Here is a 20,813-nt window from a genome sequence, read left to right on the forward strand (position 1 = left end):
TAATACCTGTATAATTTAGTGAATGTTAAACACCTTAGTTGAAATACCACATACATACTAGTATGTAAGCATAGTCTTGGTTATTAATCATGCATCCAACTCTTGACTAATTAAAAATTGTGATAAAATCTTACAAAAAGTTAAGCCAATTCAAACCAAAGTCATAAACATGCATCTGCTTTCATGCATGTACATGTATTATTTAATTAGACAAAGGAACCAGTGTCTACTTTTGATTTGTACACAAAACTTTTCACAATATAAAGCTATTGCAGGAGGAATGTTTGAGAATAAGGTACAATAGTTGAAAATTATACCATACATGCAGCACAAACTTTCAGAAAATAAAATTACTGTAACTTATTAAATTCAAATGTTTTAGCCCATTCGAAATGGCAGGCTCATTTCTATCCCATTTCTACTCAACAAATCACTTGGTCACATTTATGAACAATTTTGACACATTTTACATTAACATTCATAAAGACGATTTAAGTTCTTCGCATTAACCCCCCCCCCCCCCCCCCCCCCCCCCGTAACAATACTTCGATCGTGCCTGGTTATTGTAGTCGTGTTTAAATATAAATAAGGAAAACAAAGGTTTTTAGTGGTTTTATTTTTGCGTGTGCCAGTAAAGCTGTATATAAATAATGAACTACAATGTAGTCCTCTCGGATTTTTACCCCCCCCCCCCCACACCTAAAAAAAAAAGGAAGAAGGCTCGCAAACAAAAATTAAATAAGTAAACAAAAATAGTAAACACTCGCAAATGTACATAAAATCAAAAAGCCGGGGGGGGGGGGGTAATATACAATTTTCTAGGTCTTTTGACATTATTCATATATATAAAACCTATATTATATCTATAAAAGCCCATTGAGCTCATTTTTTAGGTAAAAAAAGAATGAAATTATATCGCTATATAACGCAAACTTTCGCAAATAAACGCGTAATTTTGCGAATGAACTCGAAACTTCAATTTAATATAAATATTGTTATTTCAAACAAGAACCATCATAAAGAACAATGAGTGAAAAAGAATTCGATTTAGTTTTGAAATTCGATATGATATTTTCCGTATTACGTGAATTATTAAAATTCGATGTATATATATATTTTGTCCGCTTTGCCTTGGATACATGAATCAAAATCATATTATCTTTTTAAATTTGATAAAGCTTAAAATGAGTATTCATATCATATAAAAATATTTAAAGCAAATATTAAGGAAGTAAATCATCCTTTTCGATATAATTTTTTGGTTCAAACAGGCATTCATTAGTCTTATTCCATTGAAATTTGTGTTTTTCCATATATATAGCCAATTAAAAAATATCGTTAGAAATTAGTGGCCTATTCAGTGATGTTGTTTGAAAATGTGCTTATTGTAACCCATACCGAATAAAAAGTGCAAAAGTTTTGCGAATAACACGAAAGTTTTGCCTTATTTTGCGAAAGTAATGCATTTATTCGCGAAAAAAAAAATATTTTCAGCTACAAAAATTCTCAGCTTTATGGGCATTCAATATTCAGAAAATTACAACAGAAAAGTGAAGGATCCTGTTTCTTGAACAGAACTTTTTTGTAAGTTGAAAAAAGAGAGAAAATAGATCCTTTCTTGTTTACGTGCCATGGAAACAATAATCAAACTTGCGCTATGCAGAGTTATTGTTGATTGAAAGTTGTCGTTGTTTGGAGTAATCCGGAAGTGTTTGGTCTGAATACTACAATTTCTAAAATGGAAGCAAAAGAATTTTTCCAGAAGGCCAACGAAGAATTTGTTAATGAAAATTTCGAAAAGGCATTGGAATTTTATTCGAAGGCCATTGAATTGGACGGAACCAATGCTGAGTATTATAACAATAGAGCACAAGTTAAAATCAACCAAGGGAAGTACGAAGAGGCGATAACTGACACTAACACCGCGTGTGAAATAAATCCAAAGAGTGTCAAAGCGTACGTAAGGAAAGGCACTGCGTTATTTCATCTCGAAAAATACACAGAAGCTTATACAACATTTAAAGCGGCAGAAATCCTTGATCCTGATGACAAAGCAATAAAAACATGGGTAAGGAAATGTGAAGCTGAATTGGATATTCTGGGTAAAGAAACAGGTGAAGACAAGTCCATGGAACCAATTGTTGGCACTTCAAAGGGAGAAATCGAAACTCCAAAACCAAAAGAAGAACCAAAGGCTCCAGCTGCTGCTCCAAGTCAGCCCCCTCCAATGCCTGCTGGTCCCAAAACACGATATGATTGGTATCAGACCCAAACAACAGTTGTAGTCAATGTGATGCTGAAAAATGTGAAAAAAGAAGATTGCACAATTAACATCGAGCCAAAGGCAGTGAGTGTTACAGTTAAGTTGCCTGGGGGAAGTAATTACAGTTTAGAACTCGATTTGGCCCATGAAATCATTCCTGAGAAATCTGTAAGCAAAATTATGTCTACCAAAATTGAGATCAAACTTCGTAAATCTGAGGAAAGGCAGTGGAAAAAATTAGAGGATGATGGTCTCCAGGACAAAGTCAAACAGTTTAATCCTCAAGGCTCCGATCCAACCGTGAGCAAGTATCCCACATCCAGTCATTATACCAGAAACTGGGATAAGTTGGTGAGTGATATCAAGCAAGAAGAGAAGGACGAGAAATTGGATGGAGATGCAGCCTTGAATCAGCTGTTTCAGAAGATCTACGCTGATGCCGGTGAAGATACGAAGAAAGCAATGATGAAATCATTTTATGAATCAGGTGGAACTGTTCTAAGCACAAACTGGAATGAAGTTGGAAAGGAGAAAGTTGATGTGAAACCACCAGATGGGATGGAGTACAAAAAGTGGGAAGTGTGATAGACAACAAAGTACTGAAGAGTGATTATCATCTTTATCTTCATTAAGTCATATTGATAAGAATAAGAACTACAGTGTAATTCTGTTATATTTATTTCATGACTCTTGCAGAAATTGGCATTGTATATTATGCTTTGATCAAATCTGAATAACATGTAGAGATGCTGAGCAGTTAGATATCCAATAAATTTAACTGGAAGCTTAATGTCACTTAGTTTCAATTATTCTATGCTGTAACATTGAATACAGATGGAAATACTGGTATTTAAAGAATTCATGTACTGTATAAGTTGCATATAAGAAATCTGCTGAACTTAAAGTGACTTGGACACGATTAGAGATCAATAATGTTATTTTTATTTTTTATGTATAAAATGGTTAACTGGTGCATTTTAATAAATGATTGACCAAAATATTGAATGTTAAAGTCAAGTTACAAGCGAGATACAGAGGTAAGAATTGGTTGTTTTGTAAACAAAGCTCAAGTCTTGTAGTTGTTTACAAAAATGTAATGAAGAGAATTACCATTTCGAAGACAAAATGACATGTAAAAAAACAATTTAAGCTAATTATATATCTTCATAAATACTATTATCAACAAAGGAAAGGTACATTTGATTGAAACTTACACCAATACAACACATATGTAAAAAATGACAATATTCGAGCTTTGTTTACAAAACAAAGAATTCTGTATCTCGCTTATAACTTGATATTTGACTTTCAAATTTTGACATAGCATTATAAACTTCTTTTTTTATCAGTATAAACATTGAAAATGGAACAAAAAAATTTGAAAATTTTAAATGAAATTGTGTCCAAGTCCCTTTAATAGCTCTAAAAGAAAAGAAAGATATATCCTTAAGTCATATTCTATTCTTGCTTGTTCACATTTCCGTCCAAATTATTGTGCATGTTTTGACTTTTGACTTCTGACAAAATAAACTTTTTTATTAATTGAGATTTTTATATCAATGGTCTTATAATACAGTGTATCTAAACTACAAATGGTACATATTGTGTTAACCTTTCCTTTTAATTAGTTGCTACCTGTAGAACCAGTGAAGTAACCTTAACACAAAATGACATTACATCAAGGAACTTGGTTAGTTTGATTCAAATTGCGACTTAATCAATTAAACAAGAACTTTAAATTTTAATGAACTGTGGTATAAGATTATAAAAAGATCATCTTCTACCAGATACTCTTGTATATATTATAGTAAATGTACCTGTAACACTCAAATTACCACGCATGAGGTGGAATAACACATCATCTTGACTGCTGATCGAAATTTCTTTTTATTAAAAGGATTTGATGGACTGAAGCATGTAACTTACTCCATAGCCGAGTGGATAAAGTGTCGGACTTGTGATCCCTACATCCCTAGTTCGAATCCCGCAAGGGCTTTTGTTGTTAATTACTGGAATAATCACGTTAGATATTCATTTTTTATCCCCAAACTGCAAATTTTTCGCTTATTTGACATTTGTACAGTTTATTTATAATTATATCTTTCATTATCAAAAAAATTCCTGTTAATTTGGGTGACTTTTCTAGGTGTGTTATTCCACCTTAAAAAAGAAAAGTACATACTGATGTATTTATTTATAAATTCAACGGTTAGGCGAATAGGTTACAGTACAAGTTAAAACAGTGAACCTTCTACTTTCATTTTCGATTTGATTGAGGACGAACTTTGATCACAATGTTGTCAGGTAGACTAGCAGTTGTAACAGGTGAGTATTCACTTAGTCATTGTCTGGTTTTATAAATAAAAGAATTAATATTCAAATTTCACCTATGGTGACCGTCTTTTGCAACAGTTCAAAATATTTATTAAACCCGGTTATATTCCTATATACATGTACCATATATGTAACGTGTGTTATATTGCTTATTCTGTTATTACCGGTATGTATACTTGGGTCAGTTTGGATATACCTCTTTGATGCATACTTGTTACGCCATAATCAACGTATATTGGTCGTATATTGGACGATTATAAAAATTATATTGAAGAGGTAAAAAAAATCGCTCATACCTATATATTGAAGGTGCTGGGAGTGGCATTGGGAGAGCAGTATGCCGGGTGTTTGCATCTGAAGGAGCAACTGTTATTGGTGCTGACATGAATGAGAAGGGAATGGAAGAGACGCTATCCATGATCAAGGACACAGGTAAAATTTATGGTTATTGAAATCAAAGTTTATATCAATGTTTTGTGAAGGGATAGTGGTTATATACATTGAATCTTATCTCTTTGGGGTATAAAAAGCTAGCTTACACCAAGCAAAGTTCACTGTCTATAGGAATAGTGTACGTTAACTACTTGCAGTGATGTATATACCGGTACATTATTCACCAATTAATTGCTCTTATAATTCTGTTATTCAACAAAGAGGAAAGAAATAAAATTTTGATGTCTTTATGTGTAAAGTGTAAATGTAGACTGTAGCTGATATTTTTTTTTACTACCAGGATAAATTATCTATCAATGGTCCAAACAGTGCAATAGATGTCAGTCAGTTACTGCCTTGCCTACTTAGATTTGTAAAGAAGTGAAAGACAAATACCATGGTTAACATAAAAGTACTCTGTCAAGGTACATGTGAATTTTAGGTGACCATCAGTCCTATCAGTGCGATGTATCAAGCTCAGCGTCTGTCAACAATTTACTGGACAAAATTAAAGAGAAGTACTCCTCAGCTCCTCAGGTAGCAGTGAACTCAGCGGGTATTACGAGGGACAGGACAATGATGAAACTTACAGAGGAAGACTTCGATAAAGTCGTCAATGTTAATCTCAAGGTATATGTTGTGTTAATGGGTAAGAATCAAGAAGTGTATTAATGTTAGATTGTTAAAATACTAGATATTATATTTTAACCAGCCCTTCTGTTTTCAATTGATACAGCAAAGACTATTACTGATAGTTTAAATTATTAGGAGGCTCTTTTTAAAAGATAAGTTTCCATTTTCAGGGAACTTGGCTGTTGAACAAGGCTGTAGGTAAAGCTATGCTGACAAACAAAGTGCAAGGCTCCATTGTCAACATATCAAGTCTTGTAGGCAAGGTAAATATAGTATGACTTTTCATTGGCTTACCTAAGCTGAAGGCTCTTCTGATCAAAATTTGTCAGGTGTATGTAGCCATTGTTTTTGTCCACTGCAACAACTTTCCAATTTTGTCTTCTCCTCTGGTTCAATTACACCAAGAGGATGCAATATTACACAAAATTTTTGATTTATGTGTAGTAAAGTTTCTACGCTACCAAAATTGAAGCTGGACATCGCTGCTCAAGTGAGCAATATGGCCCCTATAATTATATTTCCCAACTTGAGTGTCGATCATAACATGCAAAAGTAAAAAAAATAAAAAACTGAGAAGATAAGTAGATCCAGAAGTGATACAAAGTGAATTTATATTAGACAGGTAATATAGGACAAACCAATTATGCTGCCTCAAAGGCTGGAGTGATAGGAATCACCAAGTCCATGGCAAAGGAAATGGGGAAGTAAGTTATGTTATCTCTGTCATTCCAAAAAAGGTGGTTGCTTTGATCATATTCAAAAGATATTTACTAATTTAGTTAAGTATTGGTGTCTTTTTTTCTTGATATATTTGGATCTGGGATTAAGTTATTAGTTCTTTTTGTAATTTTGTTCTCTTTGTTGTGGCTGTAATGTCATCATGACACATATTCTCTCTGACTACAGGTTTAACATCAGGGTGAATGCAGTGTTACCTGGTTTTATTGAGACCCCCATGACTGAGACAGTTCCAGAAAATCTAATGCAAATGACCAAATTGTTGATTCCATTGGGCCGCCTAGGAAACCCAGAAGGTAAAAACCAAATTTTCTCTATGTATGGTTGAAATTTGTTATTTTCAGGTACTGGTCTCAGAGACAGTTTTGGATAGCTCTCTTTGTTCCAAATGATCAATAGTTTGATTTTTTCTTGTAGAAATAGCAAACACTTGTGCTTTCCTAGCCTCTGACAAGAGCAGCTATATAACTGGTGCTACCATTGAGGTTACAGGTATGAAACAGTGGCTAATAAACAAATTCATATACATGTTTATCAATCAACATAAAATAGATATAGTGTCAATTCCTTCTTTATTTTCTTTGATAAAAACTAACATATGTATTTTCTTTTGAAGGTGGTCTTTTTATGTAAAACAAAGTGAAGAGTCAGAGTGTAAGTTGTTAAAAAAAACATCAAGTCTGTGATATAAATACAAAGTCATAAAGATATGCGAAACAATGGCACAATAGATGAATTTACTGATCACAGTGGTTTTTAGTGATTATTGGGACATCTGTGTATCTGGGATGGCTAGTCTAGCTGGGGATGGTCCTGGACAGGAATGGTGCTGAAGGAGGTTGGGATCCTTATCTCGGCTAGGAATTTGATGGAGGAGTAGGGATCTTCATCCTTTTTGACTGGTTTCTTTTTTACTGTACAAAGGAGAATTGAAAAACAAATAAGCAAAAATCTTGTAATAAAATTAAAAAAAGCAATGACATATTTGTATTTGAACTACAGCTGTATTTGATTGCAGAACATTACTGCATTTAAGTGATATATTTATTGTACTATAAAAACTTTACCAGGGTACTTATAAAAATTCAATGATGTTAACTATGCCAACCATATGATACAATACAATGATGTTAGCTATGCCAATTATATGATAGAATACAATGATGATAGCTATGTCAATCATATGATAGAATACAATGATGATAGCTATGTCAATCGTATGATACAATACAATGATGTTAGCTATGCCAATCATATGTTGAATCCGATAATGTTAGCTATGCCAATTATATGATAGAATACAATGATGATAGCTATGTCAATTGTATGATAGAATACAATGATGATAGCTATGTCAATTGTATGATAGAATACAATAATGTTGGCTATGCCAATCATATGTAAGAATACAATCATGTTAGCTATGCCAATCATATGTTGAATCCGATAATGTTAGCTATGCCAATTATATGAAAGAATACAATGATGTTAGCTATGCCAATCATATGTAAGAAGACAATGATGTTAGCTATGCCAATCATATCATAGAATACAATGATGTTAGCTTTGCCGATCATATGTAAGAATACAATGTTGTTAGCTATGCCAATCATATGTAAGAATACAATGATGTTAGCTATGCCAATCATATGTTGAATCCAATGATGTTAGCTATGCCAATCATATGTTAAATACAATGATGTTAGTTATGCCAATCAAATGATAGAATACAATAGATGTTAGCTATGCCAATTATATGGTAGAATACTATAATGTTAGCTATGCCAATCATATGTTGTCACACAACATTGTTAATAAGACACAGGATATGAACTACCTCAGCCTGTAATTGTGAGAAACAATCCTTTTCTTTGGTACCTGTATATTGATTATATCCACTGTTTCAATGACATCATCTTTTGGGGGACCATTGCATATACAATGTATTTTAATAAATGTACTACAGTTTTTGTGAGATACGTACCTTTGTTCATTGTTTTTAAATGTGTAATAATTGATACCATAAAAATTGATAAAAATGAATTTGATAGTATGGTAGTTTATTTTGATTTAAATTTGTTGTGTTCAACTTACAGTAAATGCAAATGAACATATAAATTACAATGTCCTTTCCTTCTAAACTTGCAAATTTCAAGTTGATATATCATTTTATAGGCATTCCTTGTAACAAAATCCTAGATATCATAAAGGGGGTGACCATCTCCAAGATCCTGATTTTACAAAAAAGACTGTTGGATGAAAAGCATTTTTTTGGATTTAACATTTGACTTATACTTCAAGTTCATAGCAAATATTTGAAAATTGCCTGCAAGAAGTTTTAAGTTATAGATTGAATAAGGTCTACAGAAATGATATTGAATATGTTCCTGATAAACTAAAGGACTATATATGATAAGGGCCTAAAATGGCCCCCTAAAATGAACATCATCATTTTACTGTAATTCTTTGTTTTCTTTGTACAGATATATATGTGATGTTTTAACATTATGTTCATTTTGATTCAATTGCCCACAATTTAGAAATTTGGTATCATGAAGAGAGACTTTTCCCGCCATTTTTACGTTTTTAGCATAAAACAGCTTGTTTTCAAGAAGTTTTTCTTTCAGAAAACATAGAGCGCATGCTTGAACAAACAAAATATTTTAATCAGAGATGTAACTAGCCAAGACTAATAACTGACAAAAAAATTTTCCTTGTTCAAGCATGCGCTCTATATTTCCCATTCGTTAAAAGGTAGGAAAAATGTCAATTTCTGACTGATTTTGATTGAATTATAGAAATAGCGTCACTTCTGACGTCATATACTGCAAGTGAGTGCAAATAAATCAAATAAATAGGTTAAAAATATATTTTATATCAACTCCTCTAAAAAATAACATAACATTTTAATGTTACCGAAACACTATGAATAATGGCGAATTATGGGGGCCAAATTCAACTCCTATCATATATAGTTCTTTACCCTAAAAAATGAAAAAGAAAATTTCCAAAATAACTTCATTCACACATTATCATTTTTCACTCCTAAAAATTCACCAGAAACAAAAACAGATTTCCTCATGGATTTATAATGGGGAATGTTGACATCTTTTCTCCATTCAAAATTCACTTGGAATACCTTGTTCAATTTTCAATGCTATCATCTGGGTACCTTCATCTCTTAAGCAATAGAAAATCCCCATTGACTTTTTAGCTCACCTGAGCCAAAGGCTCAAGTGAGCTTTTCTGATCACAATTTGTCCGTTGTCTGTCGTCGTCGTTGTTGTAAACTTTTCACATTTTCATCTTCTTCTCATGAACCGCTGGGCAGATTTCAGCCAAATTTGGCAAAAAGCACCACTAGGTGAAGGGGATTCAAGTTTGTTCAAATGAAGGGCCACCCCCTTCTTTAAAGGGGAGATAATTGAGAATTATTGAAAATTTGTTGGTATTTTTCAAAAATCTTCTTCTCAAAAACTAATCGGCCTGGAAAGCTTAAACTTGTGTGGAGGCATCCTCAGGTAGTGTAGATTCAAGTTTGTCCAAATCATGGTCCCCGGGGGTAGGGTGGGGCCACAGTAGGGGGATCAAGTTTTTCATAGGAATATATGGAGAAAATCTTTAAAAATCTTCTTCTCAAAAACTATCAGGCCAGAAAAGCTCAAATTAAAGTGGAAGCATCCTTAGGTAGTGTAGATTCAAATTTGTTCAAATCATAGTCCCTGGTGGTAGGGTTGGGCCACAATGGGGGAATGGATTTTTACATAGGAAAATATGGAGAAAATCTTTAAAAATCTTCTTCTCAAAAACTGTTAGGCCAGGAAAGCTCAAATTAAAATGGAAGCATCCTCAGGTAGTGTAGATTCAAGTTTATTCAAATCATGGTCCCTGGGGGTAGGGTGGGGCCACAATTGGGGGATCAAGTTTTACATAGGAATATATAGAAAAAATCTTTAAAAATCTTCTTCTCAAAAACTATTAGGCCAGGAAAGCTCAAATTTGAGTGGAAGCATCCTCAGATAGTGTAGATTCTAGTTTGTTCAAATCATGGTCCCTGGGGGTAGGGTGGGGCCACAATTGGGGGATAAATTTTTACACAGGAATATATGGAGAAAATCTTTAAAAATCTTCTTCTCAAAAACTATTAGGCCAAGAAAGCTCAAATTGGTATGTAACCATTCTCAGATAATGTAGATTCAAGTTTGTTCAAATCATGGTCCCTTGAGGTAGGGCATGCCCACAATGGGGGATAAATTTTTATATATAGAGAAAATCTTTGAAAATCTTCTTCTCAAAACTATTAGGCCAGGAAAGCCCAAATTTGGTTGGAAGCATCCCCAGATCGTGTAGATTCAAGTTTGTTTAAATAATAGTCCAAGGGTAGGTCGAGGCCACAATGGGGGATGAATTTTTACATAGATATATTAAAAATCTTTTTAAAGACTGTTTGGCTAGAAAAGCTTAAACTTGTGTAAAGGCATCCTCGGGTAGTGTAAATTCAAGTTTGCAAAATCTCAGTCCCTATTGGTAAGGTGGGGCCGTGATGGCGGTTTGAATTTTTACATAGGAATCTATAGAGAAAATCTTTAAAAATATTCTGGGAAAGTTTTCGGTCCAAAAATCAGTACTTAGTGTGAAAGCACAGGTTATGCAGATTTAAGTTTGATGAAACCATGATTCCCTAGAGAAAAGTGGGGCCACAAAATGGGAGGGGGGGGGGGGGTACATAGGAATAGAGAAAAATCTTCTTACAGGTACAACAACAAAAAGGGCTTGGTATTATACCAAAAAAAAGAGGTGGATAAAAATTGGCAGATTTTCAATTTTTGTTTAGCAAGATCTACTGTACTTAGTTGTCAAGATATTTTAATACTGTATTGCTAATTTGATCAGAATTAAGGCAACTGTTGCTCAGGTGAGCGATGTGGCCCCTGGGCCTTTTGTTATTTTTATCCGTGTATTGAAATCTGACAAGCTAGAGGGGCGTTTCAAAGGGGAAATCTTGGGATTTGTTCATGAATACTATTGAATGAACAATGTCTGAACCAAGAGGTATTTATAAATATTGGTAAATTTAAGAAAGTTATGTGGGAAAAATATCTTGGGACAGACTAAATGTGTGCAGTGACCAAATCGGATCTCTTTGAAGAATCCTTGTCCTGGTTGTATATTCATATTCCTTTGCCCTATTATGTTCATACATGTACTTCACATAAAGAACATGTGAGCTTAATTAGGGTGTGTAAGGACCTCGAGTCAAGTTTTCAAGGTCAAGGATTGAAGTCGGATCTATATCTAGTTTTTGATTATCGTTTCTCCCCCTTGGCATTGTGTGTACAATGACATTGAAATATGTTTTTTATGTCAAAGGTCAAGGTCATGACATCTCTGAAATTTCTTTATCCAGACAATGTTTTCTCTCTCAATGACCAAATCTTGCTCAGACTTGTTTACTGGTTGCAATGCTGGATTATATCAATAAAGCGAAAAGTCGTTGAAATTTTGCTTTAAAAGGTAAAGGAATCTATATGAAGTGATATCTTGTCAATGTATTTGAACCCAATAAAATTGAATTTATTTCTTGTATGTTTATTAAAACATATGTAGGTAAATTTACACTCTGGCTAACGAACACTTTTTTCTTTCCCTTTGTGTAATGTAATAGTACTTCATGTAAGGTAGTTGCGCAAAATCGTTTTCAACATAATATAGTGACAACCACAACATTCAACAGTATCAAAATTTCGTGAGTGTCCATGCCTTCACTAGTGGGTTGAAAACAAAAGCATGATCACATTTATTAAATGCTTTATTGAGTGAAAGATAATTTTATACATATTTACAATGATTGTAACAACAAAAATAGTGACTTCATGATAAGTATATCATTTGTATTATACATAATACAATAATTGACTGGATTTCTCTGTAAGAAATATTGTATTTAGTTTGTATCGTAATGAAAACAAGATTAACACTTTTCCTTACTCACCTGTTGCAAGTATAAATATATTATACATCCGAAGAAAATACAAAGCTCATCATGAAGCGTCTTCAAACAACTCACAAATGAGTTTGAAACAAAAAGAAAAATATCACAAAAATATAGCATGTTAAAATAACAATTTGTGAACTTCATTCTAAAACATATTTTTTAACAGCATGCATTTGACACTTGATCTGTTGGTGCCTCCTGACAACATTGATGTGAGTTCTTGTCACATGTGATTAACATGCTGTGATAGCGGTTTGATTAATAGACTTTACTGGTGGCTTTAGCTGTATGTATAGGGCCAAGGGGCATCCCTGGGGACCGGATCCTTTCTGTTGTCATGGAGATCACAGCTTCCTGGGAACCAGTGGGAGCTTTACTCAGAAGTTGATCAGCATAAAATAACGCCTAAAAGTTCAATTAATTTGGAATATCATACACAAATTAGCATCATGACCTTACATAACAAAAATAGTTAAAAGGTTGCAAGGCTCTAATAGCTAGATTATAAAATGATACGTATATACATACCTTAGGAGCACTGACGGTTTGAACGGCTACAGACTTGGTCAACACTTTACGGAGACCACCCAGTCTTGTGGTGGCGGACAGGACCCTCATCTTATCTACACTGGTGGGAATATGGTTCTTGGGTCGAGGAATCAAACCCAAATCTCCGAGCTGATAATGGGGAAGGGTGCCACCACTCCTGGCCACAGGAGACATTGGGAGCATTCTACAACAAGGGGAAAAACTCTATCAAAAAGTCTGCTACAAGGGGGATAACTCTTTAAGAAAATAGAATAAATATCACAGATTGAGAGCATATTTGCATGGGCTACAAGTTTATTGCATCAATAAAGGCAAAAAATGTAATTGCAATATAAATTTTGTAAAGGGTAGAATTATTGAATTTTTGCATCCAATAATGCATTAATACAGGTACAAATAATAATAAAAAAAAATAAATACTTTTAATACTGATAAATGTACAAATGTTAGTAAATAGAAGCCATGTATTTACCCTCTTTTGAGGCCTTGCTTTGAGCCTGGCATTTCACTGGCACTCTTCTGCCTCATTTCATACTTCCCGAATTCCTCGGGCTGGGGCCCTATACCAATGGCAGCAGCACTGTTCAACAAGATGAGCAGATTCTCCAACATGTTGTCCTTCTTCTCAATGTCATTGTACCCACTCTCTGATTCTGTATCATCTGACTTCTTGAAATTAATATGCATGAATATGACATTTTTTTAATTTCTGGTATATTTCTGTGTTGGTTTAAAAACCTACCTCCTGTACATAATGTGCATGAATTTCATCAAAAGTGAAACACGTATTCATTTGTCTTAAAACTATTGAAAAATATGTATTATAGTTATTACTCAATAGATATCATTGATATCAACATATAGTACTTTATTAAATTTACATTAAAAAACAAACAGTTACCTGGAGCATCATTTTAATGGCCTCTGCAGCATCATACAGAATCCTGTCCACCTTCTCTTTGTTTCTTTTCTCTGCTCTAAATTTAGTTTTGGCTTCCTTTAGATCTTCCTGTAACTGCTCATTTTCTTTCGCTAAACTCTGGATTTCTTCTCTGTATTGAAAACAAAAATTAATTTTAAAATGCTAAATGACAAATGTGAACTAACAAATTGTAGCATTATTGGTATTTTAACATTCTGTGTACATTTTTGGTAGTATTTTGTCCTATATTAGTTCCATTCAATAACACTCACTTGTACCTATGTATAAGATTTTTCTGTATTTCAAATTTACCCTTACACAGTTGTTGTTAAAAAAACAAGTAAATTTAAGTTTTCAACTATAGTCCCATTTTAAATTTACCTCTTTGTCACTTAAAAATAACATATTGTACAGAGATGAAAATTTCTCTGTTTGCAGTAAATGATAGAAATAAGGATTAGAGGATATTTACCTCTGTGACTCTACTTGTTGTTTCAGAAAATCAATCTCAGCATCTAACTCCTGATACTCCTGTTCCCTAGAATCAAACTCAGCAATGAGTGCCTCCTGGTTTCGACATTTGTCTGTCAGCATCTTGATTAACTGTGAACAAATATATCATTTACTACATTGTAACTAATAAGACGATTTTCATGATTGTTTTGTAACTTTCTCTATCAGAACAAAATTTGCAATTTAAGGTGAGATTTACAAGAGATACTACATGTACATGCTATAGTGGAAATTTCCTATGATGTACATGTATATGAATGAGAATTTTTTTTTCACAATCGTGGTTTAAGAACAGATAAAAAAATCATATTTATAATCATCGTTGTTAAATAAATGCTTAATTCTTAGCATCATGTTTGTAAAATCAACAGAACAAGAGTTAGAGCTTCAGTTGGTTGAATCAACTTTGCAAGGCTCATTGAGTGAGAAAATACCAAAAGTTCATTTTGGGATTAAATATTAGATTAGTATCAATACCTTTTGATGACTATGGTTTTTCTTGGCTAGTGTTTTTTCATTGTCCTCTAACATCTCTATATGCTGTTTTTGTTGCCTTTCTTTCTTTTTCAGTTCATCATTCTCTTGAATCAGCTCCATAGTTTTGTCGGACATCTTTGCTAGCTGGGCTGTAATGGACACATTTTCCCTGATGGTGTTTTTCGTGGTCTCTGCCATCTGTTTATTGGATACTCTCCTAAATTCTGCAGCCACCTGATTGACTCGTTGAACCATTTCTGATTTCAATCTGCAAGAAAGTGGATTTTTCTCAATGAATATTTCAATAATAAATAACCTATTAACTAATATTTTTTAAATTATCAGACAAAATCTGAGTATCAAAATGTATCAATGTTGGACAATGACTAACTTACACTTTCAGGTGAGCAAAACAAAAATTTATATGCATTTGAAATCATTGCTTTGGTAGTACATTAAAAAAACAAGAAGAATTGGAAGGAAGTTTTAGACCAATGTTTTCTAAACAAGGCTACCAACCTTGATTTATCTAATACTGCTTTCTTTTCCAGATCATAAATGGCAGATTTGTGGTCCTCATCTTTCTGTTCTAGTTCCTTTTCCATGTTAGCAAACTTTGCCATCAGTTCTTCTCTGTGCACTTTGAACTCTTCCAGAGAGGCCAATTTACCACCTAAAAATGAATAGTAAAAAAAGTATTTTACATCGGTAATTCTTTTTTCAACTGAGAAGAAAGATTTTCAGACCAATAAAACCCTATCTTTTTTCATTTGGTTTTTATACATTTATTACAAATACATGTAGATCAATTTAATTTTACTTAGAATTGAATGTTAAGTCATGAATTGTCAAGTCAATTTAGCAAAAGACAAAATTTTTCAAGAATTAATAAAATAAAAACTTTAATTAAATTTATTATGATAAGATTTAACTGGATAATCGCATTTACCTAGAATCATGTTATCAGATGTTAGCTGGTCCTTGGTCTCCTGGAGTTCAGTTTTAATCTGCTGAATGGTGGCATGGGCCTGCTCTTTTTCTAGCTCTCGTGTCTGTTGTAAACCAATCAGCTGTTCATTCAAATCCTCAATATCATCATCTACCAAACAAAATACATTCATGCAGTACAAACCTACATTCTGTTGCGTTACCAAAAGTTAATTAAAATACATGTGTCATGCATTTGTTAACCTTTAATTAGAAGATGAACCAATCAAGTCCTTGGTGATAAAAAAATCAATACTCTTTTCTCTAGTTTTTGTTAAGCCGGATTTCACAGGTAAAAGTGCATAGACCAACATTAAACTCTAATCTGAATTTTATTGCTGTTGTAATTATTGGTATTGATTACTTTTTGGCAAATAATTCATTTCTTGCACTTGCAAACACATGATATGAACTTACTTTTCTTATTGATTTCTTTTTTCAGGTAATCCACAATATCATTTTTCTGTTTTTCAAGTTGTTCAAATTTTTCATTGTAATTTCCTCTGTTCACTTCCAATTCATCACATCTTTTCTGATACCTAGAAATCAAAATATATACATTGTAGATAAGTACTCATAAAACTCATTAAATCTTAATTGGGACTCAAACTTTGGGTTCTTGGTGTACCATGCCAGTACACCAACCATTGAGACCCAATTTATTGACTGACAGTCAGTTGGTTGGTCATAAACCTGTTAATGTACCCATTTTAATATTCTCCTTCTTTAGAGAAATTTGTTCCAGAAATCTAAGAGTATAGGACAAGCATGAAGCATGTTCCTGGGAATGCCCATGGTTTTTCATGGATGGTTCTAAATGTAACTGGCGGTGAAAAGTCAAGTTTCAAATGGGATTTGAACCAATGCGGGGCCTAGCTCTGATGTACCATGCCAGTGCTGAGCTGAGCTAAACACTGAGCTGCGGAGACCCCACAATAATTGACTGACAGTCACACACTTGTTAAACGGGTGACACATGCGTTGTGTATTATTTCAGGCAAAATATTTACATGTATAGCTATATACATACATGTATCTATATATGCATGTACATGTATATTGAATGCTAAATAAAAACATGTCCACATATGTCAGAATAAGAAATGTACGTACTCAGTATATATATATTTACCTTTGCAATCTGTTCTCTAAGTCTCGAATTTGAATGATAAAATATTCTTTTGACAGTTCATTCATGGTTTCGATACTTTTGGAAGGGGAACCTCGGCCAGACTTCTTGGCACTTTTCTTCCCCTTCTTCCCACTCTTCTTCTTTTTGGGAGGCATATTTGTGTCCTTTTATGATCTACGATATGGATAAATTTTAAATAGGAGAAGGAATGCAAGGTTATTTACTAAAAGCCTCCACTTCAGTATTATTCATGGAGGACACCATCTTGTTGTCAACAACTGTGTCGTCATTTCCTCGATACAGTAAATCACGTGACAGGTCACATGACGTAAAAATGGCAGCGCGCAGGGAAATCAAATGGCAAAAAATTTTGTATGAGCATCAAAATGTTCCCGACAACTACGTCGATGAGTCTTTTCTTGAAGAAATGAAAAAGAATTGTAAGCATATTCCAACTTTTTCCACAATCAACTCGAATTTTTCCATTGGTATCTCTTTGTAACTATTTATTTTTAGATGTTATCAACATTGCGTTAAGAACACTGTGACTGTATCTGTTTTTACTTCCAAATTTTTATTTCAGTGTATATAAGAAACTATGAATATTGGTCAGTTGTAAAAGCATCTGGTGAAATAACACAACAGATAAGTAGGTAAGTAGCTATGATATAATAAAGTTTGACTCCTAAAAATCTAAAATGCTTTAAATAAGACCAACGTTGAAGAATTAGAGAAAAAATGTCAGTTAATAATTAACTGCTTTATTACAATTTTCTTTCAGTATGTGTTTGTTTATTGTATCTTTTATCTACATGGATGACAAAAGACTCTTACCAGATACCCTAGTTCTAATCACAATTGCTGTCTCTGTGGTTGGATATATTATCAGTAAACTAGCAGACAAGTTTACTACAGTAGATTCTTCAGACGAAAAGAATCAGAGAACAGGTAAACAATGCATTCATTACTAAATGTAGGTACTGAATACAAACTAAAGCAGAGAGTTATCTTTGGTTTAGAAAACAAATCTTTACAGGAAAATCACAAAAACTTGAGTAAAGCTATAATTTTCTCATATACTGGTATCTGTATATCTGACATTCTGGAGTTATCCAAATATTTTTCTTTGCTAAACAATGCTATGATATATTTTACTCATTAATTTTTTACAGTTTTAGAGGACCTGAAAACGTTTGTGATGTTCACGGGATTTAGCTACTGTTTATCTCCAGTGCTGGCATCCCTAACAGAGACAATATCTACCGACACAATCTATGCAATGACAACTGTGATGCTTCTTGCCAACTTAGCATTTCATAATTATGGAGTACAGGCAGCATTGTTAGTACATGTATAAGTTGTACATACATATTTATTACTATCATAGCTTTATTCAATAATAGAAAATTTATATTTTGAATAAATATTGTTTTAGGTCGTGCTTTGTTGAAAACTCCTTTAATATTTTCTTAATATTGTCTCAGTTATTATTTAATTAAAAAGGATTGAAGAATTAACTTTTTAAAGTTGAATCAGAATACTAGTATTACAAAAATTAGAAATGTTTTTCATAACCGCTCTGCCCTGTTTAATGCAATCAATGTTTTGCCATTTAGGGTATCCGAAGCCTTCTCACTGAATGCTGCAATATTCGCCTCTGTGTGTCTGGCCTCCCGTCTTCACACTTCCTGGCATGCCTTTGCTACAGTTTTATTCTCACTACAAATCTTTGGTCTTTGGCCCAGGTTAAGACACAAAATCAAGGTAATTTATTGAACTGTACAAAGACAATGTGCATGAAGTTGATATGTTTTTGTTTACTGCAAATCTTGCAACACACTTAAATTCAAAAGAATATTTTCATAGAGTAATTTTTTAGAAACTGTAAAGGTACAATTATTGGTATAAAATTTACCACTATGAACGTTTTTTATTTTAATTTTGCAGACCCGATGTATGGGAAAAAAGTTATTATATATCTATTTCTCAATAATTGATGAATAAATTTCAACCATAAATCCTAAATTTTTAAACATGGCAGTTGCAATATACCCAGTTACATTGATTCTGAATTGAATGCAGTTAATTTTTTCTATTCAGGAGGCATTCCCTGCTGTAAATGTAGCACTGACTGTGGTGTTGGGATCCTTGGCACTGCTGGCTTTGTTTACGGTTTCTATGGTTCCTGCTGTGGTTTTTATTCTTGGCCACGTCTTTATTACATTTATCTGCCCAGCATGGTTGATCAGTCTACAACCTCTGAAAAAGTAAGATCATCTTTTAAAATGAAAATGTAATACAAATACTCTCAAGTTGTACTAGAGTTTGGAAGTTTACCTTGCATTTGGATTTTGGATTGATGTGTACATGTATATGTAATTATCAAAATTGAGAAATTTTTCAAAGTAAGTGCCACTGTCGATGAGACACATCAATGTGGATTTTTTAATGGAAGATAAAAATATTCACAGTATAAAATCATTTCACTACAGTAACTGTATATGCATTCATTATTATTAATTTTTTTTTAAAATTAGTAATATTCATGGACCATGGGATGAGGCTGTGATAAAAAATGACTGACATCCAAGATAGAGACTTTACTAGGCTTAGCCCGTACACACAAACTCTGCTATGGCCCTAAGATCAGGATGAGCCACGCCTTGGACGGTGTTCCAGTGAAGAGAAAGCCAAATGCTGTCACTGATACAAGTGGTATTGTCCAATCAATCAGAAAGATACCAAACGCTGTGGTTTATGGTAAACACAAGCATGAAGTTAACCAGCCGCATCCTTGATACATGTATTATAGTCTGATGGATGTATAGAGATGGTATTCTATATGTTTGTAATGCTGTAGATATTTATGTATGTTATTTTGAGTATATATATAAACAAATAAACACTTATAACAAGATATTGTTTAAAACAATATTACAAGATTGTTTATCATTGAATAAAAACCAATCACTATTTTTAAAAACTTCAAAATATTGGCTTATTTGCTCTAGAGAATGATTATTTGCATCATTCAATTGGCAGTCTTTTGAACTTGTAAATCTCTGGGTTGTGCTTACACTATCGATTGTAATGATTCATATTGCTCTGGAGAATGGTAGATTTGTATATGGTATTTTAAGTTAAAATCTTTCATTGTATGCTGCTCATATTACTCTTGTGACACTTATTTCTCTTATAAAATCAAAGTACTGAAAGCAATGCTCCTTTGTGTTGACAAATATATATTTACATCTACCAAGTATGTTTCCCCCTATTTCTTACGGAAACTTATAGTTAATTCATAGCTCTTTAGAAACAGCCAGATTGAGATCTACACGCCCTGTTTATTGATTGGTCGAAATCTACAGCTGAAATCTACCGCTGAAACTGACAAGAAAGTGACAGAACCAAACTTGACACGCACAGTTTATCGATTGGTCGAGACCTACAACTACCTAGGAAAAATCACGGACTGCACGAAATAATCATGACGACGTCAGACTCTCAGTCTCAAAGGAGACGATTTGGCTGTTTCTTTTAGTTAACGTACTTACGTACATTAACAGTTATTTAGTGAATTTAACTTACTTTTCATAATCAATTGGCTAAAAGAAAGATGTTAATATAAACAATAAAAAGCTTTCTTTGATGATTCATTCGGGTAATGAAGGTAGCGATCATTGCAGAAAAAATTTACATAACCCGCTAACGTGGGTTATGTATTTTTTTTCTGCAATGTCGCTACCTTCATATCCCGAATGAATCACCAAAGAAAGCATTTTATTGTTTAAATATTCATATTCATTATAGGCACACATTTTCAGTAATCTTAGTTTAG

The 20,813-nt window shown here is 33.2% G+C and overlaps 4 protein-coding genes across 5 annotated transcripts; 3 read left to right on the forward strand and 1 right to left on the reverse strand.

The window, feature by feature from the left end:
* The first annotated feature begins 1,715 nt into the window (after positions 1 to 1,715).
* LOC128156741 (protein SGT1 homolog) lies at positions 1,716 to 3,053 on the forward strand. The gene has a single exon (XM_052819021.1). The coding sequence runs from the start codon at positions 1,739 to 1,741 to the stop codon at positions 2,846 to 2,848; it is 1,110 nt and encodes a 369-aa protein (XP_052674981.1). The 5' UTR covers positions 1,716 to 1,738; the 3' UTR covers positions 2,849 to 3,053.
* A 1,433-nt stretch (positions 3,054 to 4,486) lies between these two features.
* Positions 4,487 to 8,381, forward strand: LOC128156747 (estradiol 17-beta-dehydrogenase 8-like). Of its 2 annotated transcripts, none has more exons than XM_052819032.1 (8): positions 4,487 to 4,588; positions 4,907 to 5,029; positions 5,472 to 5,659; positions 5,833 to 5,925; positions 6,281 to 6,366; positions 6,569 to 6,696; positions 6,818 to 6,892; positions 7,017 to 8,381. In XM_052819032.1, the coding sequence occupies exons 1-8, from the start codon at positions 4,558 to 4,560 to the stop codon at positions 7,031 to 7,033; spliced, it is 741 nt and encodes a 246-aa protein (XP_052674992.1). In that variant the 5' UTR covers positions 4,487 to 4,557; the 3' UTR covers positions 7,034 to 8,381. The 2 variants fall into 2 exon arrangements, with proteins under 2 accessions (XP_052674992.1, XP_052674991.1); XM_052819031.1 differs by lacking the exon at positions 4,487 to 4,588 and adding an exon at positions 4,700 to 4,763.
* A 3,810-nt stretch (positions 8,382 to 12,191) lies between these two features.
* LOC128156733 (cilia- and flagella-associated protein 157-like) lies at positions 12,192 to 17,154 on the reverse strand. Its single transcript, XM_052819008.1, has 10 exons — positions 16,976 to 17,154; positions 16,261 to 16,382; positions 15,806 to 15,955; positions 15,376 to 15,529; positions 14,857 to 15,124; positions 14,339 to 14,469; positions 13,846 to 13,996; positions 13,417 to 13,613; positions 12,924 to 13,128; positions 12,192 to 12,800 (listed from the first exon to the last, which is right to left on the reverse strand). Exons 1-10 carry the CDS (start codon positions 17,128 to 17,130, stop codon positions 12,654 to 12,656), a joined length of 1,680 nt encoding a protein of 559 aa, XP_052674968.1. The 5' UTR covers positions 17,131 to 17,154; the 3' UTR covers positions 12,192 to 12,653.
* A 29-nt stretch (positions 17,155 to 17,183) lies between these two features.
* LOC128156742 (phosphatidylinositol N-acetylglucosaminyltransferase subunit C-like) lies at positions 17,184 to 19,886 on the forward strand. Its single transcript, XM_052819023.1, has 7 exons — positions 17,184 to 17,415; positions 17,559 to 17,628; positions 17,757 to 17,923; positions 18,148 to 18,316; positions 18,592 to 18,739; positions 19,076 to 19,242; positions 19,513 to 19,886. Exons 1-7 carry the CDS (start codon positions 17,184 to 17,186, stop codon positions 19,556 to 19,558), a joined length of 999 nt encoding a protein of 332 aa, XP_052674983.1. The 3' UTR covers positions 19,559 to 19,886.
* The last annotated feature ends 927 nt before the right edge of the window (positions 19,887 to 20,813 follow it).

Source organism: Crassostrea angulata, chromosome 7, assembly GCF_025612915.1.
Source record: "Crassostrea angulata isolate pt1a10 chromosome 7, ASM2561291v2, whole genome shotgun sequence".
NCBI classification, from domain to species: domain Eukaryota; kingdom Metazoa; phylum Mollusca; class Bivalvia; order Ostreida; family Ostreidae; genus Magallana; species Magallana angulata.